The sequence below is a fragment of the Bombina bombina genome, chromosome 7 (genome assembly GCF_027579735.1).
Source record: "Bombina bombina isolate aBomBom1 chromosome 7, aBomBom1.pri, whole genome shotgun sequence".
Lineage (NCBI taxonomy): Eukaryota > Metazoa > Chordata > Amphibia > Anura > Bombinatoridae > Bombina > Bombina bombina.
The window spans coordinates 337489037-337515933 of NC_069505.1; the positions used below are offsets into that span (position 1 = coordinate 337489037).

At 37.6% G+C, this 26897-nt stretch overlaps 1 protein-coding gene across 1 annotated transcript in view; it reads right to left on the reverse strand.

Moving 5' to 3' along the window:
* LOC128636363 (uncharacterized) overlaps positions 1–19458 on the reverse strand; it is a 168405-nt gene extending 148947 nt beyond the window's left edge. Inside the window, exons 1-4 of the mRNA XM_053689390.1 lie at positions 18330–19458; positions 17035–18124; positions 16886–16941; positions 2656–2852 (exon numbers count right to left, since the gene is read on the reverse strand). Of these exons, the coding sequence (XP_053545365.1) occupies positions 2656–2852; positions 16886–16941; positions 17035–18124; positions 18330–19458 (2472 nt within the window). The remainder of the gene's footprint in view (positions 1–2655; positions 2853–16885; positions 16942–17034; positions 18125–18329) is intronic.
* Between the last annotated feature and the right edge of the window lie 7439 nt (positions 19459–26897).

The window sequence follows — 26897 nt, forward strand, 5'->3', positions numbered from 1 at the left end:
CCTATTCTGTACCCAAAGTCTAAGAAGTTTGGACCGAATAGAACCAAACAAATTTCAAAAAAGTCTTAACCTGCCCCTTACCAGCCAAGCTGGAATAAGAACCGCACCTACAAGCAAATATGGGGAGCTGACTTGGAACTTTTAAAAGGCTTAATTGAATGAAGAAAAAAACTTCCAATTATAAACATGTTACTTGGGGAAGAATTAAGGGTTCCGTTCCTTAGTAAGAACAGAAAACTAATATAAGCTTAAAGTTTTAGTCTTAGAACTCAATCTTGAAGCCCAGAGTAACAGTTAAAGAATTGAATCCAATATGAACCAAATAATTGATTATCTTGGAAAAAAAGAAATATGGATTTTAGAAATCAAATTAGCATTCCAAGATTGAAATCACAAAGTTCTTCTAGCTAAAATAGCTAAAGACATAGATTAAACCTCATTTGCGAAAATATTTAATAAAATGACAACACAAATTAAATTATTAGCATGTTAATCAAGTTAAAGGACCAGTCAACACACTGGACTTGCACAATCAACAAATGCAAGATAACAAGACAATGCAATAGCACTTAGTCTGAACTTCAAATGAGTAGTAGATTTTATCCTTTTAACAATGCTAAACAAATCATAATCCGTTACTTGATCTTAAAGTATCCAACCAGAAAGATGAAGCAACTGCAACATCAGCCAAATAAATTACAGGTCTAAGAAAAGTACCTGAAAATTATTTTCCTTAAATAAGATACAACCATCTGAAGGAAAAAAATAAATACTATTTGCTATAAGAATAATAGTATATTTAGCAGGAGTAGAGATAGCCCCATTAACTTGGGGAATCTTTCCTCAAAACTGAAAACTAACTGCCGGCAAAGAATACAATTTAAAAACCTTAAAGAAGGACTAAAAGAAAATTCTCAGCCTATTCCATTCCCTAGTATCAGGAACTGGAAAAAAACCTCTGAAGAAACCACAGAAGATAAATAAGCAGAATTTAAATGTTAGCTAGTCTTTAAAATCAAAAGAACTAGTTACTTCAATATCCAAAATAATCAACACCTTTTGAACAAAGAACAAATGTACTCTATTAAAAAATAAAAAAGTAGATTTGTTAGTGTCAATATCTGATGAAGAAAAATTCTGAATGAGAAAAAACACCATCAGAGAAGGATAATTCATTATGTTGTTGGTCATTTGAAACTTCATCAACTAAAAAAGAAGTTTGAAAAAGACCTAAAAATTTTATTAGAAGGCGGGATGTCAGACAAAGCCTTTAAAATAGAATCAGAAAAACATTCTTATAAATTTCTAAATATATCTTGTACATAAGATGTAAAAAGAATAGCAATATATAAAGCATACATACTAATGGATTCTGCATGTAAAAGTTTATCATGATAACTTATTAAAAACCATAGCTAAAGATAAACATTCATAACATTAAAATAAATGAACTTAGCTTTGGTAGGACTGATATCAGTCAACAGGAATCCCTCAGCATTTCTTGATACAGGAACAATGTTTGAAATATCTTGCAATATGTAATAGAAAAAAAACAACATATAAAGCAAAATTATCAAATTCCTTAAATGACAGTTTCAGGAATGGGAAAAAAATGCAAAACAAACAAGCCTCTAGTAACCAGAAGCAACAAAAAAATGAGACTTAAATAATGTGAAAAAAAGTGGCGCTAAGTATAACGCCCACATTTTTTGGCGCCAAGTATGACGCCCACATTTTTTGGCGCCAAGCATGAAGCCCACATTTTTTGGCGCAAAAAAACGTCTGTAACACACATGCGTCAAAAAATGACGCAACCATGAACAAACTTCCGGCGTTAACTATGGCGCCGGAAATGACAAAAATGTTGCGCCAAAAATGACGCAATAAATTAAAGCATTTTCTGCCCTCGCAAGCCTAACAGCCCGCAAGGAAAAAAGTCAATTTGAATATTTTTAAGGTAAGAAAAAATATTAATTCATAAGCATTTTCCCAAAAAAATGAAACTGACAGTCTGAAAGAAGGAATACTGAATATCCTGAATCATGGCAAATATAAGTTTAAAACATATATTTAGAACTTTACATATAAAGTGCCCAACCATAGCTTTGAGTGTCATAAATAAAATAAGACTTACTTACCCTAAGACACTCATCTACATATAGTAGATAGCCAAACCAGTACTGAAACGAGAATCAGTAGAGGTAATGGTATATAAGAGTATATCGTCAATCTGAAAAGGGAGGTAGGAGATGAATCTCTACGACCGATAACAGAGAACCTATGAAATAGATCCCCTAGAGGAAGACCATTGTATTCAAATAGGCAATACTCTCTTCACATCCCTCTGACATTCACTGCACTCTGAGAGGAAAACCGGGCTTCAGCCTGCTGCGAAGTGCATATCAACGTAGAATCTAGCACAAACTTACTTCACCACCTCCATGGGAGGCAAAGTTTGTAAAACTGAATTGTGGGTGTGGTGAGGGGTGTATTTATAGGCATTTTAAGGTTTGGGAAACTTTGCCCCTCCTGGTAGGAATGTATATCCCATACGTCACTAGCTCATGGACTCTTGCTAATTACATGAAAGAAATAGAGATACAGATTATAAAATGTGAATAAATTGTTCATTTAAATTAGGTTTTTTTTTCATACCTCCCAGTTACCACCTCCTTTTGGTATAATGGTGAATGGGTGCACCACTGGGTTAGAATTCACTATAAACGGAGCTCCGACAATGACATCATGAGTTGCAGCTGTGGCAGAAATTCTGGTAACAAGAGTATTCTGAGGAACATTTTCTGCCAGGGTAACGTTGTGAGGGAGGGTAAGAGTTGGCGCAGATGAAACACCTTTTTAAGAAAAGCAAACATATGTAAAAGTAAATGAATGTTATAGTCTCTACTTCCTAGCAAGCATTAAAGGGCATTAGAGATGTTATATTACAATATCAGTATTTCAAGTTGTAAAAAAAATATTGCTATATACTTTAATTATTTGTTTTGCTCCTTTTTCATATAAGATAACTCTAGAACCTGTTGGGTTTTAAATTCTGAGAATGAATTGTGCACAGTGCAAACTTCACAAACCTATCCCTGACACATATCTTTCTTCTACTGGCCTTAGCAGGAGGGGCATTAGATAAAATACTGCAAAACAATGCAAGTTCTACTTACAAAATTACAGTGGCAAGCCTTGTCTACTGAAAGCCTTGTCTGGGGGGGGGTATTGAAAAACAATTAAAGCAAACGAGATGTTAATCAGAAAGATTTAACACATAGCTAACTCATTTATTTCAATACTACACAAAAGTCTTGTAATTACAATGTGTTTTTGTCTCTTCAACTGCCAGTTATATGATTTTCTTTATGCCCCTTTTCTGCAACTTGTCCATTCACTTCTACCTTCTGGGTTTATCCGATGTCATCCTAAGGCAGTCATTAAGATTTGAAAACACTGTCATTTTCTCCCTTTCTGACAATTCTACCTCTGCTAAAAACAAATACAAATTTCGTCCTTTTGCCGTTTATAATTCTGTTCCACTCCAGCAAAAACACTACATACTATGGGGCCGATTTATCACTGTCTGTCCGACGTGATGTCCGCCAGACATCACTGAATGCCGACAGCATACACTGTCGGCAATTAGTATTGCACAAGCAGTTCACCAGAACTGCTTGTGCAATGCTGCCCCCTGCAGATTCGCTGCCAAGCGGCCGCTAGCAAGGGGTGTCAATCAGCCCGATCGTATAGGATTGGGTGGATTGCATATTGCAGCCTCAGAGGCAGCGGCCAAGTTATGGAGCAGCGGTCTTAAGACAGCTGCTTCATAACTGCTGTTTCCGGTGAGCCTGAAGGTTCGCATGGAAACAGAGGCATCAAGGTCCATTCGGAGCTTGTTAATTCGGTCCCTATGACTTTCATCTAGAAATTAAGCCTGGAGCCTCCAACTTCTTATGAAATCCCTCTATATTTTTACAAATTCTTATTGTCAGATGCTTGTGTCATATAGGCTTTAGTTTCCTACTACTACTCGTTCCTTGCATCATATAACTTTATACTTGTAACCCAGATGGAAGTAACCATGTTACCCTAAAGTTCATGGTTGAAATACAGCAGGCAATTTTGAGAAACCTTTCAATTTTACTTCTGTTCTCAAGTTTACTTTGTTCTCTTGGTATATTTTGTTGAAAATCATATCTAGGTAGGTCCATGAGCATCAATGTACTACTGGGAGCTAGCATTTACTTCTAGAGCTGACTTTACCTTTGCAGGGGTTAAATACACAGCTATATGCAAACAGTTGTGCAGTAATAAAGGTGGACATTTTCTTTCCCTTTAAATAGTTTACTGTTTTTTATCTATCTATCTATCAATGTAATTATTTATCTATCTATGGAGCAAGGATTAAATTGCAACATTTTTATTTTTCCAGATGATACAAAGCTGTGTAAGGTCATTAGGTCAGTGTAGAATTAAATTGCTTTACAAGGGGATTTAAAAAAAAAAAAAGAATGGGCAGGTAAATGGAAAATGAGGTTTAATACTGGAAATGTAAGGTTTTGGAAGTAAAAATATGCATGCAAACAATTATTATTATTTTAATGGGACTAGCCCTAGCAAAACAGAGGAGGAAATGGATTTGGGAGTACTTATAGATAACAAGCTAAAGCTAGGTGCACAATACAGGTAGGGATGGGCGAATGTTCTGTAAGTGGTATTCGTTTGGTAGAACGAATAGTCCTTTGGACATTTGTTTTGGACAATCAAATGTTGATAAGAAGGAAAATCCATTAAAATGTGGTAATTGAATGTTATTTCCGGTTTTTGAACATTAATTTTTGAATGTTCATAATTAGATTGAATATCACATTCAGAATTTTGAATGTAACATTCGATTTAACAAATACTATTCAGAAGTTCAATAGTTCATGTGGTAGAGAATTCAGTAAATGAATACATAATAGACACAAATATATCAATTACAAATTTTCTATTTTGAATATTGCATAATTTGAATATTACATTTTAATAGAGCATTTGAAATACTATTGCAAATATATCAATTAAAATTTTTCGAATTCAAATAAAATTATTAGAAAAATTTGAATTGAATATTATATTATTAGAAATACTATTACATTAAACGAATGTTGTACAAACATTTAAAATTTTAAACGAACGAATGTATTAAAATTATTTTTATTTTTATAATGTTGCAAAACATTCACCCATCCCTAAATGCAGGGCAGCATCTTCTAAGGCTAATAAGATACTAGCATGTATTAAAAGAGGCATTGATGCAAGGGAGGAAAGCATAATTCTGTGACTATATAAATCCCTGCTAAGACCTCACCTTAAGTATAGAGTGCAGTTCTGGGGACCAATCTCAAAAAAAGACATTGAAGATTTAGAAAAAGTTCAGAAAAGGGCCCCAAGACTAATAAGGGTAATATAGAATTCAAATGTATTCCGAGGAAATTGTTTGTGACAAGAGGTCACAATTTAAGGCTGGAGGAATGGAGATTTAATCTCCAGCAACATAAACATTTTTCTCACTGTAAGAGCAATCAAATTGTGGAACTCATTGCCTAAGGAGGTAGTGAATGCCAACACCTTAGATACATTTAAAAATAGCTTAGATTAATTTCTGGCTGATCTATCTGATCTTTCTATTCTCCCATAAGTATTTTTATGCAATCATTTTGTTCCCTTACCCCTACTTACACGTCATGTGTGTCTACACACTCAATGCACTTTGAGTCTCCCATGTGTCTTCCTGTTTCTACCAACCTACTCTCTCAATACACCCCCATTATCCCCAGTCTTCTCTGTGTGTCTTTCAATATCTAGAAATCTCATGATCTGTCATTTATCTCTGTTTCTCCTATACCTTTCCTTGTCCCAAAGCTGTTCATTTTTATTTTGATAGAACACTATGGACATTTATACATAACTTGTCCCTGGACAATAAGGACAACTCTCATAGCTGTACTGGTAGACAAGTAGACAAGTGGACAGAGATTGAAAACCAAGACAAATTGTGTTTAAAGAAAATTGACTTTAATGCCCCTTTATAAATGGAGTTAGTGCCCATTGTGTTATGACAGAGGCTTGATTGAGTCAGTACTCCTGAAGGATGGGTCAAAAAGATTCAGAGGAAGATGTATATAGAGGCCAGTTAAGTGTTAGGAAGATGTAACATGGGTTCAGTTGGGAACATATGTGCATTGGGGTGAGCAATGCCTGTCCTGGTGTACCTGCTGAAATAGATGACAGGATAACCAAACAGGGCCAAACCATGTGTGAGGATTACAAAGGTGTTATATACTTTCAGAACAGCTTGTTTGCCAAGGCAAGGGGTTCTGTTTTGAGTCAGATCTCTGCCATATTGCCTGCCCTATAGGAAATATCACTCCACTGCAGCAGCCATCTGTAACCTCCTCTCACACCCCTGTCTGGGTCCAAGACAATATACAGATAAGGGGCAGCAGGGCATAAGCAAATATGGTTAAAACACACCTGTACCAAAAACATCAGTAAATTGCGAACTCGCAGCAGGGCTCACAAGCAGCAATTCAATAATTTAATTAAAAGAATAGAAAGGTCGAAATTGAAATGTGCATGGGTGAATTTAAATTTTCAATAGAAAGATTTTTCCAATATACTTTCATTAGCAAAATTGCTTCTAGAAAAATGATTACTGTTTTTCAGCAAAATACGCACATATGCTGTGACGGCCTGTTCAACATTATTTAAACATCACACCTTCTCAGAGAGTCAGCAGAGGATTGTATATCACAAATTAAAGGGATAGTGTAGTCAAAATTAAACTTTTTTGATTCAGATAGGGTATGCAATTTTAAACAACTTTTCAATTTACTTTTATCATCAAATTTGCTTTGTTCCCTTGGTGGCATTTTTGAAAAGCTAAACCTAGCTAGGCTCAAACCGATTTCTAAAACGTTGAAAGCCACCTCTTAGCTCAGAGCATTTTGAAAGTTTTTCACAGTTAGACAGGGCTAGTTCATGTGTGTCATATAGATAACATTGTGCTCACTCCTGTGGAGTTATTTAGGAGTCTGCACTGATTGGCTAAACTGCATGTCTGTCAAAAGCACTGAGATAAGGCGGCAGTCTGCAGAGGCTTAGCTACAAGGTAATCACAGAGGTTAAACATATATTAATATAACTGTGTTGGTAATGAAAAACTGGGGAATAGGTAATAAAGGGATTATCTATCTTTTTAAACAATACAAATTCTGGTGTAGACTGTCCCTTTAAGCCTTTACTGACACAATACACACTACTGCCAGCTATCTGAGCTTGAATACTGGTGCACGGGCCCACACAGCATATGTGTGTATGCCCTTGTAAAAACAGTAATAATTTTTACTAGGAGCATTTATGAATTGAGGTATACTGCAAAATTGATTTTATTTAAAATATTACTGTTTTATCTCAACAAACGAAAGCTGGTTAGTTTGTCTCAAACTATGCAATGCACATATTCCACTCGTAGAAAAAGATATGTGTGCAAAACTATAAACAAATGCAAGGTAATTAAAGAATTATTTCAGTCATATGTGCTTCAAAATAAATGTTATCAGTGCACGTTTCTCCCTGTCAAATTTGCTTCCACTTTGAGATTCTGAATTCCATAGAGATGTACGACTTTCTATGGGAGGTACTCGCCAGTCGTCACTCATCGGGACTTCCAGGTTTAGGCCATTTTTTATTTATTTATTTGTTTTTTATTGACCAGTTAATACATGTACAGGGTTTATAATATAATCCAACAGCATGTTAACAAGAATAAATCCATATATGCATATTCATAAGTTTTGATCTTTACATTTTTTGAACTATACAAATACAAATGTATTATAATAAGGTCAAACAATAAACATTTGAAAAAAACAAAAAACTAAATTTTGGTATCAATGTTTTTCTTTGCGCAAGTCAATTATATATGATAGTCATGACTCTGAATAAGCAATGAAACATACATGACTTTACTATCAATTCAGCAATAATTTGTTTGCATTATTATCTGATTGAAATCCAATTTATTTCTAATACACATTCTGATATAATTCAGTGTTTCTGGAATTTTTAAGCAATAAAGGATTCCCAGTAAAACATACTATTCTGATAGGTTTCACTACGTATGGTTTTAAGATAGTATGGCCATTTTGTCTTTAGTAAATTTGATGATTTTTTTAGAAAGTTGTTTAAAAATGTTCTGAATTATTATGTCTGAATCACAAAACAAATTTTTTTAGGTTTCATATCCCTTTAAACATTGGTATTTAGGAAAGAAGGAAAGAAAGAAGGAAAGAAAGAAAGAAAGAAAGAAATTAAAGGAACGTTAATCCCCTCTTGTGTCTGTAAAAAGTATACTTGCCTCTTCTAAGCTTCATACAAACTATGAAGTAGTTCTTTTTTAGAGCAGTATAAACTTATATAGTTCTGACTGACCACAGTTCAGGGAGATTCAACAATAATAATCTTAAGTAGTTTTGCAAAGCGTTAATAAAGTGACCGTTTCAAATACTTTTATAACATTTACATAGCTCATTTGCAAATCAGTATTTCATTACTGATAGATATAAATATATATATATATATATATATATATATATATATAATTACATTGATGTCGAAACTGTTAAAGATACTGACCTTGAATAATGCTGCATATTAACAGTATTAGGAAGAGGTCCATGATGGTGCTAAATTCTTGAAGTTTAGATATCACTATGTTATCAAGGTCTAATCAATCTTATAAGAAGTGCAGCTATTGTAACTCTGATGTATGCTTCCTGTGGCTATGAGGAAATATTTTCTAATTAAGTTACCATTGCATTCAATATTGTTAGACACTCCTTGTTCCAGTAAAAAAAGGTACTACAAAAGAGTTTGCATCAGATGTTGGCACAAGGTCAGTTGTAACCAGATCTGGCATATATCTAGGTAAGTACATTAAACTTTCCCCACTTTTGCTAATTATATATTTTTTTATTGCAAAATAAATAAGAATTGTAGTGATTCAATAGTTATATGAGGCATTCTTCATTACCATTTATAATTAAGGGCACACACCTGAATCATAATCCAAATTTACAATGTGGAAAAAACATAATTTATGTAAGAATTTACCTGATAAATTCATTTCTTTCATATTGGCAAGAGTCCATGAGCTAGTGACGTATGGGATATACATTCCTACCAGGAGGGGCAAAGTTTCCCAAACCTCAAAATGCCTATAAATACACCCCTCACCACACCCACAATTCAGTTTAACGAATAGCCAAAAAGTGGGGTGATAAAGAAAGGAGCAAAAAAAGCATAACAAAGAAATTGGAATAATTGTGCTTTATACAAAAAAATCATAACCACCATAAAAAGGGTGGGCCTCATGGACTCTTGCCAATATGAAAGAAATGAATTTATCAGGTAAATTCTTACATAAATTATGTTTTCTTTCATGTAATTGGCAAGAGTCCATGAGCTAGTGACATATGGGATATCAATACCCAAGATGTGGAACTCCACGCAAGAGTCACTAGAGAGGGAGGGATAAAAAAATAAAGACAGCCAATTCCGCTGAAAAAAAATAATCCACAACTCAAATTATAAGTTTTAATCTTATAGAGGAAAAGAAAAAAACTGAAAATATAAGCAGAAGAATCAAACTGAAACAGCTGCCTGAAGAACTTTTCTACCAAAAACTGCTTCTGAAGAAGAAAAAACATCAAAATGGTAGAATTTAGTAAATGTATGCAAAGAAGACCAAGTTGCTGCTTTGCAAATCTAATCAACTGAAGTTTCATTCTTAAAAGCCCAGGAAGTGGAAACTGACCTAGTAGAATGAGCTGTAATCCTCTGAGGCGGGGATTCACCCGACTCCAAATAAGCGTGATGAATCAAAAGCTTTAACCACAAAGCCAAAGAAATGGCAGAAGCCTTCTGACCTTTCCTACAACCAGAAAAGATAACAAATAGACTAGAAGTCTTCCTGAAAACTTTAGTAGCTTCAACATAATATTTCAAAGTTCTCACCACATCCAAAGAATGTAAAGATATTTCTAAAGAATTCTTAGGATGAGGACACAAAGAAGGGACAACAATTTCTCTACTAATGTTGTTGGAATTCACAACTTTAGATAAGAAATTAAATGAAGTCCGCAAAACTGCCTTATCCTGATGAAAAATAAGAAAAGGAGACTCACAAGAAAGAGCAGATAATTCAGAAACACTTCTAGCAGAAGAGATGGCCAAAATGAACAACACTTTCCAAGAAAGCAATTTAATGTCAAACGGAGGAGCCTGTAAAGCCTTCAAAACCAAATTAAGACTCCAAGGAGGAGAGATTGATTTAATGACAGGCTTAATACGAACTAAAGCCTGTATAAAACAATGAATATCAGGGAGTTTAGCAATTTCTCTGTAAAATAAAACAGAAAGAGCAGAGATTTGTCCTTTCAAAGAACTTGCAGACAAACCTTTATCCAAACCATCCTGAAGAAACTGTAAAATTCTAGGAATTCTAAAAGAATGCCAAGAGAATTTATGAGAAGAACACCATGAAATGTAAGTCTTCCAAACTCGATAATAAATCTTTCTAGAAACAGATTTATGAGCAACATAGTATTAATCACTGAGTCAGAGAAACTTCTATGACTAAGCACTAAGCGTTCAATTTCCATACCTTCAAATTTAATGATTTGAGATCCTGATGGAAAAACGGACCTTGAGATAGAAGGTCTGGTCTTAATGGAAGTGGCCAAGGTTGGCAACTGGACATCCGAACAAGATCCGCATACCAAAACCTGTGAGCCCATGCTGGAGCCACCAGCAGCACAAACGATTGCTCCATGATGATCTTGGAAATCACTCTTGGAAGGAGAACTAGAGGCGGAAAAATATAGGCAGGTTGATAACTCCAAGGAAGTGTCAATGCATCCACTGCTTCCACCTGAGGATCCCTAGACCTGGACAGGTACCTGGGAAGTTTCTTGTTTAGATGAGATGCCATCAGATCAATTTCTGGAAGCCCCCACATCTGAATAATTTGAAACAAACACATCTGGGTGAAGAGACCACTCTCCCGGATGTAAAGTTTGACGACTGAGATAATCCGCTTCCCAATTGTCTATACCTGGGATATGAACCGCAGAAATTAGATAGGAGCTGGATTCTGCCCAAACAAGTATCCAGGATACTTCTTTCCTAGCCTGAGAACGGCGAGTCCCACCCTGATGATTGACATACGCCACAGTTGTGACATTGTCTGTCTGAAAACAAATAAACGGCTCTCTCTTTAATAAGGGCCAAAACTGAAGGGCTCTGAGAATCGCACAGAGCTCCAAAATATTGATTGGTAATATCGCCTCTTGAGATTTCCAAACCCCTTGTGCTGTCAGAGATCCCCAGACAGCTCCCCAAACTGAAAGACTTGCATCTGTTGTGATCACGGTCCAGGTTGGACGAACAAAAGAGGCCCCTTGAAGCATACGATGGTGATCTAACCACCAAGTCAGAGATAGTCGAACATTGGGAATTAAGGATATTAATTGTGATATCCTTGTATAATCCCTGCACCACTGGTTCAGCATACAAAGTTGAAGAGGTCTCATGTGAAAACGAGCAAAGGGGATCGCGTCCAATGCTGCAGTCATGAGACCTAAAACCTTCATGCACATAGCTACTGAAGGGAATGACTGAGACTGAAGGTTCCGACAGGCTGCAACCAACTTCAAACGTCTCTTGTCTGTTAGAGACAAAGTCATGGATACTGAATCTATCTGGAAACCTAAAAAGGTTACCCTTGTTTGAGGAATCAAGGAACTTTTTGGTAAATTGATCCTCAAACCATGTTCTTGAAGAAACAACACTAGTTGATTCGTGTGAGATTCTGCAGAACATAAAGACTGAGCAAGTACCAAAATATCGTCCAAATAAGGAAACACCGCAATAACCCGCTCTCTGATTACAGAGAGTAGGGCACCGAGAACCTTTGAAAAGATCCTTGGAGCTGTCGCTAGGCCAAAAGGAAGAGCAACAAATTGGTAATGCTTGTCTAGAAAAGAGAATCTCAGGAACTGATAGTGATCTGGATGAATCGGAATATGAAGATATGCATCCTGTAAGTCTATTGTGGACATATAATGCCCTTGCTGAACAAAAGGCAGAATAGTCCTTATAGTCACCATTTTGAATGTTGGTACTCTTACAAAACGATTCAAGACTTTAAGATCCAGAACTGGTCTGAATGAATTTTCTTTCTTTGGGACAATGAACAGATTTGAATAAAAAACCAGACCCTGTTCCTGAAAAGGAACCGGCATGATTACCCCAGATAACTCCAGGTCTGAAATACACTTCAGGAAAGGCTGTGCTTTCACTGGGTTCACTGGAATGCGTGAGAGAAAGAAACTTCTCACAGGCGGTCTTACTCTGAAACCTATTCTGTACCCCTGAGAGACAATGTTCTGAATCCAATGATTTTGGACTGAATTCATCCAAACATCTTTGAAAAATTTTAATCTGCCCCCTACCAGCTGAGCTGGAATGAGGGCCACACCTTCATGCGGACTTGGGGGCTGGTTTAGATCTCTTAAATGGCTTGGATTTATTCCAGATTGAGGAAGGCTTCCAATTGGAAACAGATTCCTTAGGGGAAGGATTAGGTTTCTGTTCCTTATTTTGTCGAAAGGAATGAAAATGGTTAGAAGCTTTAAATTTACCCTTAGATTTTTTATCCTGAGGCAAAAAAGCTCCCTTCCCCCCAATGACAGTTGAAATTATAGAATCCAACTGAGAACCAAATAATTTATTACCTTGGAAAGAAAGAGATAGCAAAGTCGATTTAGAAGTCATATCAGCATTCCAAGATTTAAGCCATAAAGCTCTTCTAGCTAAAATAGCTAAAGACATATATCTAACATCAATTCTGATGATATCAAAAATGGCATCACAAATGAAATTATTAGCATGCTGAATTAATTTAACAATGCTATACACATTATTATCTGATACTTGTTGTGCTAACGTTTCCCACCAAAAAGTTGAAGCAGCTGCAACATCAGCCAAAGAAATAGCAGGCCTAAGAAGATGACCTGAACATAAATAAGCTTTCCTTAGAAAAGATTCAAGCTTCCTATCTAAAGGATCTTTAAAAGAAGTACTATCTTCCGTAGGAATAGTAGTACGCTTGGCAAGAGTAGAGATGGCCCCATCAACCTTGGGGATCTTTTCCCAAAACTCTAATCTATCAGTAGGCAAAGGATACAATTTGTTAAACCTTGAAGAAGGAGTAAAAGAAGTGCCCAGTCTATTCCATTCCTTAGAAATCATATCTGAAATAGCATCAGGAACTGGAAAAACCTCTGGAATAACTACATGAAGTTTATAAACCGAATTTAAACGTTTACTAGTTTTAGTATCAAGAAGACTAGTTTCCATATCTAATGCAATCAACACTTCCTTTAATAAAGAACGAATATACTCCATTTTAAATAAATAATAGGATTTGTCAGTGTCATTATCTGAAGCAGGATCCTCTGAATCAGACAGATCCTCATCAGAGATAGATAAATCAGTATGTTGTCGGTCATTTGAAATTTCATCATCTCTATGAGAAGTTTTAAAAGACCTCTTACATTTATTAGAAGGCGGAATGGCAGACAAAACCTTCTGAATGGAATCAGAAACAAATTCTCTTAAATTTACAGGAATATCCTGAACATTAGATGTTGATGGACCAGCAACAGGTAATGAACTACTACTGATGGAAACATTATCGGCTTATCATGACAACTATTACAAACCACAGCTGGAGGAACAGTTACCACAAGTTTACAACAAATGCACTTAGCTTTGGTAGAACCGACATCAAGCAGCAGAATTCCAGTAGCAGATTCTGAGACAGGATCAGATTGAGACATCTTGTAATATGTAAGAGAAAAAATAACATATAAAGCAAAATGATCAATTTCCTTATAAGACCGTTTCAGGAATGGGAAAAAATGCAAAAGCATAGGCCTCTGACATTGAAAAAAAGACCAGAGGCAAAAGGAATGGGGTTTTAAATAATGAAAATATTTGGCGCCAAGTATGATGCACAACAAACAGAAAAAATGTTTTTTGGCGCCAAAAACGTCCGGAACTAAACACATAGATGATGCAACCTCGTGAAACACTCAGTGCCAACTAAGACGCCGGAAATGACGAATTACGTCAACAGACGTAATTTTCGCGCCAAAAAAGTCTTGCGCCAAGAATGACGCAATAAATTATAGCATTTTGCGCTCTCGCGAGCCTAATACAGCCCGCACTTAGAAAAAAGTCAATCTGAAAACCCCAGGTAAGAAAAAAAAAAAAAAAAAATTTTTCCAAAAAAAATGCATTTCCCAGATATGAAACTGACAGTCTGCAAAAAGGAAATATACTGATAAACCTGAATCATGGCAAATATAAGTACAAACATATATTTATAACTTTATATATAAAGTGCCAAACCATAGCTGAGAGTGTCTTAAGTAAATGAAACATACTTACCAAAAGACACCCATCCACATATAGCAGATAGCCAAACCAGTACTGAAACGAGAATCAGTAGAGGTAATGGTATATAAGAGTATATCGTCGATCTGAAAAGGGAGGTAGGGAGGTAGGAGATGAATCTCTACGACCAATAACAGAGAACCTATGAAATAGATCCCCGTTAGGATGACCATTGCATTCAATAGGTAATACTCCCTTCACATCCATTCACTGCACTCTGAGAGGAGCCGGGCTTCAAAAAATGCTGAGAAGCGCATATCAACGTAGAAATCTAGCACAAACTTACTTCACCACCTCCATAGGAGGCAAAGTTTGTAAAACTGAATTGTGGGTGTGGTGAGGGGTGTATTTATAGGCATTTTGAGGTTTGGGAAACTTTGCCCCTCCTGGTAGGATTGTATATCCCATACGTCACTAGCTCATGGACTCTTGCCAATTACATGAAAGAAAAATACACCAGGTGCATAATCCAAATTTACAATGTGGAAAAAAAATGTTTACACTAGAAACAGTGAAATGAATATCTCTTTTTCCTAGGCTATTAAAATTTTTTTTATTTTTTTTACATATCACATGTGCATGATAGACCTACACACACATGTACAGCTTATATTTGTGCATGAAATAATTATGCAGTGTAGATAATTTGCACATAGAGTCTGCATGAAAACACATTTAACCTGTGTCTATGATGGACTACCTGCATAGTTGAGTATCTGATGTCATTATGAAATAATCTACAAAAGCATTTATCAAGTTCAGTGAATTGAGCACAACTATGTTCACATATTCAAATTACACCCAGTTATTATCGCATAGTTATACTAAATGGCAGTTAAAGGGACATTCCAGTCAAAATTTAAATGTATATAGATGAACTACATATTTGAATAGAAACATATTTTACCCTTTTGGGTAAAATAAATGATGGATTAACCTAAATTTCCCCGGATCTCACTTGGGTACCACACCCAAAGGAGAAACACGTAGATCCGGAAAAGGATGCCTGTATCCAGCTGTAGTATCAAGTAACACTCACTGTTTGCGTAGTCGTCTTGTGTGTCACCAGAGAGCTGCTGCAACTTGCCTTCTCAGCGTCCTCTCCAATCCTCCTTACAGAACACACGCTATTCGGCCCCTAAACTCCTCCCTCTGACGTCCAATCTGTGGAAACTCCCTTGTCAGCTCCCTTGGGGTATACCGGAACACAGTGCATTGTAATGGAGTCCCAGTACTCCACAGGATAAAATGAAAATAGAATAAAAGTTCCGATACCCTCTTGAAAGAAAATTTGTGCTAGTAACACTTAGGTAAAAACAAAAAAATACTTTATTGATTGGTAATCCATAGTAAAACGGCAGGACTCCAAAGGTTAAAATGGGTGATACAAAGTTTGACCGGTTTCGGTCCTCAGACCGTAGTCATAAACTAAAATAATGCAACATGTGCACACTATTTAAAACAATCAAGCACCTCTCATTGTAGGAACTAGACTACACCCTTTCTTAACCCTTTAATTACTTATCAAAAAAGGAACATATTGAACTTATCTCAACACCATTTGATAATACATCAGATATATATGCAGTAATAGAACCATACAGTAGAACCACGCAAATATATGTGAATCAGGTGTAGAAAAGATGATATACATCTAAGAGGTATGTTAAATCTCATAACTATAGGAACAATACAAAAGTAATATATTGCTAATATTATATGTTATATAAAACAAAACAATATAATCAGTACTTCCAATTATGTATGAGCAACCTATGAATACCATTAGAATTGACTATACTTGAGTATATGCATACTCAAGTATGCTACATGCATGATTTTAGATATGTATAGAGACAAAAACGTATCAGCTTTGTATAACTAACATCATAAAAAGGTTAAAGCAATCCTAAAATAAAAAATAAGTATATATACATACATACAAGGAATTGCAATAATTCATTGATTTAAAGAAACAAATATGAGAGTTATAAATGCAAAAGTGCGATATAAAGAGAGCAACAGCCCCAGGTTAAATAAACCATGTAGAAAAATCTACTACTCTGGAGTGATTAACTAGTGCTCTCAGCAGCAGCATAATTACATTGAACCTGGCAGAACATCATGACAATAATTCATTGCTTTAAAGAAACAATTGTGAGATTTATATATATACAGAGTGTGATATAAAGAGAGCAACAACACCAGATTAAATAAACCATGTAGATAATCTACTGCTCTGGAGTGATTAACTGGTGCTCTCTACAGCAACACAATTACATAAAACTAGGTGCAACATTAGAACTACACATACCCCAGTATGCTGCAAACATAATGACAAACATTACGTTTATATCATTGCACATATACCTGGAATATATGTGTACAAATAGGACTAAATGCCTCAACACAGAATATAATGTAATGTAATGCGGTGTAAAAATAAATAAAAATAAAACTCACTTATCCAAACATAGAGTTAACATAGAGTTAACGGTGCCAGTAGTTAATTGTATCGAATTCTGAGTTGAACCCCACAGGTAGCAGGCTACCAAGTTTATGAATCCAGTATATTTTTGCCTAGATAATATCTGGAATGCATCTCCACCACGAGGGGGTCTCATTATCTGTTCGATAGCCTGCCACCTGAAGGATCCAACATTACCACTGTGAACATCAAGAAAATGCCTGGAGAGTGCTGATACTGCTCTATCATGACTAATATGTGCAAGATGTTCTTTGATACGAAAGCCTACTTCCCTTGTGGTTCTACCCACATATTGCCGACAGCACAGGGTACACTCCACAAGGTAGACAACAAATTTATTCGAACACTTCACACATCCCCTGGTCTCAAACACCTCAGAGGAGGTGGCCGAGACAAAGGTAGTAGAAATGTGTACATGCTCACACGATTTGCATGTTCTTTTGCCACACTTAAAGGTCCCTTTGAAGTGTAACCATGAGTTCTGGGCTTTGTTCGTTTTTAGTAAACTGGGCGATAGAATATTCCCTAGTGTCATATTCCGTTTATAAATAAACTGGCATCCATCGCTTATGGAATTACGTAATTTTTGGTCATCCCTCAAAATGGGAAGATTCCTCCTAATGATATTGCAGACCTGATAATACTGATTTGAATAGGACGTGATGAATAGCGGCTTTTGTTTGTTCTCCTGACGACCTGGCACACTATTTTGTCTTTCATTCTTGGGGACCAACAATTGATTCCTCTCCATCAATTGTACTTCCTTTTTAGCTCTATTGATCACCCTCCTGGGGTAGTCCCTGGCCAGTAATCGCTCTGTTAGCAACTTGCTTTCACTTTTAAAGTCCTTTTCAAGGGTACAGTTTTGTTTAGCCCGTAAAAACTGTGCCTTAACAATTCCCTTAAAGACATGCCCAGGGTGATTACTCTGGGCATGTAGTAGGGAATTTCCAGATATAGGTTTTCTATACAGGGACGAAGTAATCCTACCAGTTGTGTAATCTGAGGTAAGGGTCACATCAAGGTAATGAATGGTGGTCTTGTTCCATTCAACTGTAAAATTACCTGATTGGTGTTCAAATAGTTAACAAAATCTTGTGCTTCTGTTAACCCTGAAGACCCAATAATTAGCAGGCCATCAATAAATCTCATGTACCTGACCAGTTTAGCTGAGAAGATGTTGCCATCTCCATAGACGTGGAACCGCTCCCACCAGCCCATAAAACGGTTCGCATAGGAGGGGCAAATTTGGCCCCCATCGCGGTTCCACATCTCTGGAGATAGCACACATCTGAAAATTTAAAGAAGTTGTGCTTAAGTAGAAAATCAATGACCCTTAGAACATAGTCTTTATGCTCATGCGAGGAACCCGTATATCTGTCCAGAAAGAATTTAATGGCTTCAATGCCAAATTCATGGGGTATTGAGGAGTATAGGGAGACTACATCAATAGCCATCCAACTATATTCCTGCTTCCATGTAATCTTCTCAAGTTTGGACAGTGTATGTGTGGTGTCCCTCAAGTAGCTGGGCAAATTATGCACCAGGGGCTGCAGAAATTGATCTACCCACTTGGAAAGGGGCTCCAACAATGAGCCTATACCTGCCACTATAGGTCTTCCCTTAATCTCTGAGAGGCTTTTGTGGACCTTTGGGAGATGGTGGAAGATGGGCATCACTGGATTATCAACTAACAGACAATCAAATGACTTTCTGTCAATGATGCCCATCTCCAAACCATCATACAAAAGGTCCTTGAGCATAGACTGATACTGCATAGTGGGATCTCTCCTTAGTGATGTGTAAGCTTTGGGGTCATTCAACTGTCTTAAAGCCTCACATGTGTACGTACTCTTATCCAAAACAACCACGCTTCCTCCCTTGTCTGATTGTCTAATAACGATGGAATCGTTGTTCTGTAAGCTATTTATAGCTTTTCTTTCCTTCCTCGTTAGGTTAGAATGACTAGTACCTTTTTGTTTAGATAATGCGGTTAAATCTTCAACCACTCTATTGTGAAAGACCTCTAAACCTTTGCCCCTGGCCTGGATAGGATAAAAATTAGATCTTGATTTCATCCTGCAAGATATTTTATCTATGTGAATTTGATCAATACTGCCATGGGAGAGAGCCTCCAAATTACTTAATGCACAAATGTCTGTAAATGCGAGATCATCATAGTTGGCAATAGGTTCTACCTGCATCACATTTTCTGTAATATCATTACCCGTGAAATATTTTCTTAGGGTTAGATCCCTCACTAGTCTATTAACGTCCAAAATAGTTTGGAACAAGTCAAAGTCCCGTGAGGGAACAAAGCCAAGGCCATGTTTCAATATTTTTCCCTCAGAATCAGTCAGTCTATATGAAGACAAATTAATCACTGAGTTGTCTATCATTGATATTTCTGCCTCTGTATGCTCCTGTTGACCCTCACCGGGTATCTGTGTGTGTTGTCCGCTATTGGGGGTGCCTGTACTGACCCTCTCCCAGCCCTCCCCTTGGTTGCCTGGGGGCCCAGTGAAAAACCTGGGTATCTGAATCAGCATTGGCTTCACCCTGAAAATTATCCCTTGTGTTAGTGTGACCTGCCCCATCCTCTACGTCTACCCCTCTTAGGTATAGCCCCTGGATTTTTTTGATCCTTAAGAATGCTTTTGATTGGTGGAACTACCACATTACCCCCTGCTACATCAATTGCAGTTGACAAGGGACCTGTCTCCTCTGGATCTGAACTGGAGCAGCCATCGGTATCAAAGCCAGAGGCAAACCGGTCCTCATCTGTCAAATCCGGTTCAGAGTCAGAGAATACTACCTTCTTAGGTTTTACTTCTATCTGTGACTTTTTTCTCCAGTGTCCCTGTTTGCTATTATTGCCTTTTTGGGCAGAGCTTTGGTCATTCATACTCCCATTCAACTGATTGGACCAGGATTTACTTCTCTGGTGTTTATGCCAGATGTATACTGTACCCTTAGTATAATCCTTTTGGCCATGGTTTCTTTAAGAATATCATCATACTGGGGATAGATCTCATATTGCTTATATTTGTTCATCTCAGTTTGTAATTGAGTGATTCTATTCTTGATCTCTCCTAATAGCATATCCTTATATACTTAATAAAGCAATTAACTTAAGGGAACACTCAGTGAGTGCCTGATTCCATTTCTCTATAAAAGCAGTGTCCTTAATATCATAGGTAGGAAATGTATTTTTACGTAAACCCCTGGGGACCATTTTCAAATTGAGGTATTTTGAAAGGATCCATTTGTCCCATCTTAGTTTCTAATCTTTGATCTTTAAATGTTCCATGTTCCAGAAAAGGTCTCCCAGTTTGGTATTAGGTACATCTTGTTGAAAAACATCAGCCAATTCTAATGAGTCAAAATCATCATCATCTGTGTCCTTTAATGAGTAAAAAGAGTCACAAATAGCCATATTTTCCATGGTACAGAACCTAGTTACTACACACGATGATTAGGTGAGCTGAAAAATGGGTAGATATATATAATCCAATGTCCACACTCTCTATGTATACTCTGGTTCAGGGAATGCACAAGAAAAAATGAGAAAAGTGTTTACCAGATAACTGCACAAAAAATAGAGTAGTGTATAATATATGCGATAGAGGAGCTATGGGGCTGTTAACTAAGCAACATATAGCATGTCTGTGGGCTGTAGTTTGTACAAACAGCAGATATGTATATACAGTTGTGGTTTACTCCAGATTCACAATTATAGTTGAAAGCGAGTGGGGTATATGTACCTGCCCAAAAACCCTATATCATGTGATTGACAATTAAACAGTCCACTATTCAAAGCTGTATAACGAATTGCTGTACAAAACAGTTGTGAGGTATCCCACAGTACGGTATGTGTGTAGAATCCACCTAAATATCAGGGATAAAATCAATGTTCACAGTATAAACACCGTGCTGACCAGGCAGCATTTACCAGTGTACCTCGTACTAGATCCTTTTTATAGTGTACACACAACCGTTAAGCAGCCGATGCCTGTATCCAGATGTAGTATCAAGTAACACTCACTGTTTGCGTAGTCATCTTGCGTGTCACCAGAGAGCTGCTGCAACTTGCCTTCTCAGCGTCCTCTCCAATCCTCCTTACCGAACACACGCTATTCTGCCCCTAAGCTCCTCCCTCTGATGTCCAATCTGTTTTTTTAACCTTTGGAGTCCTGCCGTTTTACTATGGATTACCAATCAATAAAGTATTTTTTTGTTTTTACCTAAGTGTTACTAGCACAAAGTTTCTTTCAAGAGGGTATTGGAACTTTTCTTCTTTTTTCATTTTATTCTGTAGAGCATAAACAAGATCGTGACATGGCTGTATCAGCAACCCTAATCTCTGAAACTCCCCCAGCAGTCACTGAAACAGCAGACCCTAAAGCCGTTTGCACGAGGGGAGTATTCCCTCCCAACACCATCGCAGGCTCAGGCCCACATTGTGTCTGCTTAGTAACAGATGTTGCTCCACCTGAAAGCAATAAATTGGGAGGGAGAAACCCATGCTCTACCAGCTGGAGGAATACCTCTGAGGCCACTGATGACTCCAGTTGTGCCACCAAGTCCCTAAGACCTGCTTGAAAATTGGAAGACACTCTGTCCACCCCATGCACACTACTATCACTAACTTTCTGCAATAACCCAGCCCCTTACTTACCTGCCACCTCTGCCGCATAAGCAATGCTTGGCTGAATAACTGGCTCCCTGGTCACTGTCCCTTCAATAAAAATGGCACCACAGCCTGTGATGCACTTTACTGCGCCACCCCTCCAATCTACTCAAAACGTGGCGCTGACTGAACACCCCTCTGGATGGAGCCCTGCAGCTCCAGCCGTGGACTCAGCAACCCTTGTTGCACCTGAAACATAGAGACCGATGTCATACTAGTAGGCTATGTAACAAGCCCAACCTTTTGCGACCCCTGCTGGGCAACCCTAGTTCGCTTGCCCTGCAAAGCCCCTGACTCTTGTGCCCTACCCCTTTTTTCCCTGCCTCTGGCCTGATGAACCCCTGCCCTGGACTGGCCCACCCCAAACCTCCTTGGGCCACCAGTTGCTACATTCCTCACCGTACCAGGTGCACAAGCAGTATAATAATGCCCCAATGATTCTGCCCCGAGAAAATCACCCACCTGGCCTTCTTGATTCCTAACGACAGGAACACCAATGGCCATAGAAGACTCCACCACTTCATGCATGCCATCCGGGTCCAAGGCGATGCTGTCTGTCCACAGCTCTGGGAAGTGAAAAGAATCCTCCTCACTGGAATGTAGAGTTATAAATGTAATTAACGTACAGCTATATTACAAGTTTTACGTTATGAGTGAAAAAGCTTCATAACGCTGCTTTTTCCCTACTGCTGCTATTACGAGTCTTGCAGGTATAGATGTACCACACACTTTTTTGGCCGTCACGCAACGCCAGTACTGCACTTTTAAAAAAGTCCTTTTTCAATGGGACTTCCATAGCGCCGGTATTACAAGTTTTGCCTGGGAGGCCAAAAAGTGAGCGGTACAGCCTATACTGACAAGATTCGTACCGCCATCTAAAGTCAGTAGTTATGAGTTTTATGTTACAAAGCTGTACCATAAAACTCATAAAAAAACTGTCACAAAGTACACTAATACCCATAAACTACCTATTAACCCCTAAACCGAGGCCCTCCAGCATCGCAAACACTAAAATAAAATTATTAACCCCTAATCTGCCGCTCCGGACATCGTCGCCACTTAAAAAAATTATTAACCCCTATTCCGCAGCTCCACGACATCGTCGCTACTAGAATAAAATGATTAACCCCTAAACCGCCGCATTTCCGCATAAAAAACACTATTTAAATATAATTAACCTAACCCTAACACCCCCTAACTTAAATATAATTATAAAAAATCTAAATAAAACCTACTATTAATAACTAAATAATTCCTATTTAAAAATAAATACCTGTAAAATAAACCCTAAGCTAGCTACAATATAACTAATAGTTACATTGTAGCTATCTTAGGCTTTATTTTTATTTCACAGATAAGTTTGTATTTATTTTAACTAGGTAGACTAGTTAGTAAATAGTTATTAACTATTTACTAGCTACCTAGTTAAAATAAAGACAAATTTACCTGTAAAATAAAACCTAACCTGAGTTACACTAACACCTAACATTACAATAAAATTAAATAAATTAAAAAAACATAATTTATGTAAGAACTTACCCGATAAATTAATTTCTTTCATATTGGCAATAGTCCATGAGCTAGTGACGTATGGGATATACAATCCTACCAGGAGGGGCAAAGTTTCCCAAACCTCAAAATGCCTATAAATACACCCCTCACCACACCCACAATTCAGTTTTAACAAATAGCCAAGTAGTGGGGTGATAAAGAAAGGAGTAAAAAACATCAACAAAGGAATTTGTAAATAATTGTGCTTTATACAAAAAAATCTTAACCACCATAAATGAAAGAAATTAATTTATCAGGTAAGTTCTTACATAAATTATGTTTTCTTTCATGTAATTGGCAAGAGTCCATGAGCTAGTGACATATGGGATATCAATACCCAAGATGTGGAACTCCACGCAGAGAGGGAGGGATAAAAATAAACAACAGCCATATGCTGAAAAATTAATCCACAACCCAAAATATAAGTTATTCTCATGAAGAAAAGAAAAACTTAAAACATCAGTAGAAGAATCAAACTGAAACAGCTGCCTGAAGAACTTTTCTACCAAAAACTGCTTCTGAAGAAGCAAATACATCAAAACGGTAGAATTTAGTAAATGTATGCAAAGAGGACCAAAGAGGACGCTGCTTTGCAAATCTGATCAACTGAAGCTTCATTCTTAAAAGCCCACGAAGTGGAGACTGATCTAGTAGAATGAGCTGTAATTCTCTGAGGCGGGGCCTGACCCAACTCTAAATAAGCTTGAAGAATCAAAAGCTTTAACCAAGAAGCCAAGGAAATAGCAGAGGCCTTCTGACCTTTCCTAGGACCAGAAAATATAACAAATAAAATAAAAGTCTTCCTGAAATCTTTAGTAGCTTCAACATAATATTTCAAAGCTCTCACCACATCCAAAGAATGTAAGGACCTTTCCAAAGAATTCTTAGGATTAGGACTCAAGGAAGGGACAACAATTTTTCTACTAATGTTGTTAGAATTCACAACCTTAGGTAAAAACTTAAATGAAGTCCGCAAAACCGCCTTATCCTGATGAAAAATCAGAAAAAGAGATTCACAAGAGAGAGCAGAAAGCTCAGAAACTCTTCTAGCAGAATAGATGGCCAAAAGGAACAACACTTTCCAAGAAAGCAGTTTAATATCCAAAGAGTGCATAGGCTCAAATGGAGGAGCCTGTAATGCCCTCAAAACCAAATTAAGACTCCAAGGAGGAGAGATTGATTTAATGACAGGCTTAATACGAGCTAAAGCCTGTACAAAACAGTGAATATCAGGAAGATTAGCAATCTTTCTGTGAAATAAAACAGAAAGAGCAGAGATTTGTCCCTTCAAGGAACTTGCAGACAAACCCCTATCCAAACCATCCTGAAGAAACTGTAAAATTCTAGGAATTCTAAAAGAATGCCAAGAGAATTTGTGAGAAGAACACCATGAAATGCAAGTCTTCCAAACTCTATAATAAATCTTCCTAGAGACATATTTACGAGCTTGTAGCATAGTATTGATCACTGAGTCAGAGAAACCTCTATGACTTAGTACTAAGCATTCAATTTCCATACCTTCAAATTTAATGATTTGAGATCCTGATGGAAAAACGGACCTTGAGACAGTAGGTCCGGCCTTAACGGGAGTGGCCAAGGTTGGCAACTGGACATCCGAACAAGATCCGCATACCAAAACCTGTGGGGCCATGCTGGAGCCACCAGCAACACAAATGATTGTTCCATGATGATTTTGGAGATCACTCTTGGAAGAAGAACTAGAGGCGGGAAGATATAAGCAGGTTGATAACACCAAGGAAGTGTCAGCGCATCCACTTCTTCCGCCTGAGAATCCCTGGACCTGGACAGGTATCTGGGAAGTTTCTTGTTTAGATGAAAAGCCATCAGATCTATTTCTGGAAGACCCCACATCTGAACAATCTGAGAAAACACATCAGGATGGAGAGACCACTCCCCTGGATGTAAAGTCTGACGGCTGAGATAATCCGCCTCCCAATTGTCTACACCTGGGATATGAACCACAGAAATTAGACAGGAGCTGGATTCAGCCCAAACAAGTATCCGAGATACTTCTTTCATAGCTTGGGGACTGTGAGTCCCACCCTGATGATTGACATATGCCACCGTTGTGATATTGTCTGTCTGAAAACAAATGAACGGTTCTCTCTTCAACAGAGGCCAAAACTGAAGAACTCTGAGAATTGCACGGAGTTCTAAAATATTGATTGGTAATCTCGCCTCTTGAGATTTCGAAACCCCTTGTGCTGTCAGAGATCCCCAGACAGCTCCCCAACCTGAAAGACTCACATCTGTTGTGATCACAGTCCAGGTTGGACAAACAAAAGAGGCACCTTGAACTAAACGCTGGTGATTTAACCACCACAGAGTGTGTCGAACATTGGGATCTAAGGATATTAATTGTGATCTCTTTGTATAATCCCGGCACCATTGATTCAGCATACAAAGCTGGAGAGGTCTCATGTGAAAACGAGCAAAAGGAATAGCGTCCGATGCTGCAGTCATGAGGCTTAAAACTCCCATGCACATAGCCACTGAAGGGAATGACTGAGACTGAAGGTGCCGACATGCTGCAACCAATTTCAAACGTCTCTTATCTGTTAGAGACAGAGTCATGGACACTGAATCTATCTGGAAACCTAAAAAGGTGACCATTGTCTGAGGAATCAAGAAACTTTTTGGAAAATTGATCCTCCAACCATGTTTTCGAAGAAACAACACTAGTTGATTTGTGTGAGATTCTGCAGAACGTAAAGACTGAGCTAGTACCAAGATATCGTCCAAATAAGGAAACACCGCAATACCCTGTTCTCTGATTACAGAGAGTAGGGCACCTAGAACCTTTGAAAAGATTATTGGAGCTGTTGCTAGGCCAAATGGAAGAGCAACAAATTGGTAATGCTTGTATAGAAAAGAGAATCTCAGGAACTGATAATGTTCTGGATGAATCGGAATATGAAGGTATGCATCCTGCAAGTCTATTGTAGACATATAATGTCTTTGCTGAAAAAAAGGCAGAATAGTCCTTATAGTCACCATCTTGAAAGTTGGTACTCTTACATAATGATTCAAAATTTTCAGATCCAGAACTGGTCTGAATGAATTTTCTTTCTTAGGGACAATGAATAGATTTGAATAAAACCCCAAATCTTGTTCCTGAAAAGGAACCGGCATGATTACCCCTGAAACCTCCAGGTCTGAAACACACTTCAGGAAAGCCTGGGCTTTTACTGGATTTACTGGGATGCGTGAGAGAAAAAATCTTCTCACAGGAGGTCTTACTCTGAATCCTATTCGGTACACCTGAGAGACAATGCTCTGAATCCATTGATTTTGGACAGAATTTGCCCAAACATCCTTGAAAAACCTTAATCTGCCCCCTACCAGCTGAGCTGGAATGAGGGCCGCACCTTCATGTGGACTTAGGGGCTGACTTTGGTTTCTTAAAAGGCTTGGATTTATTCCAATTTGAGGAAGGCTTCCAATTGGAAACAGATTCCTTGGGGGAAGGATTAGGTTTTTGTTCCTTATTTTGCGAAAGGAACAAAAACGATTAGAAGCCTTAGATTTACCCTTAGGTTTTTTATCCTGAGACAAAAAAACTCCCTTCCCCCCAGT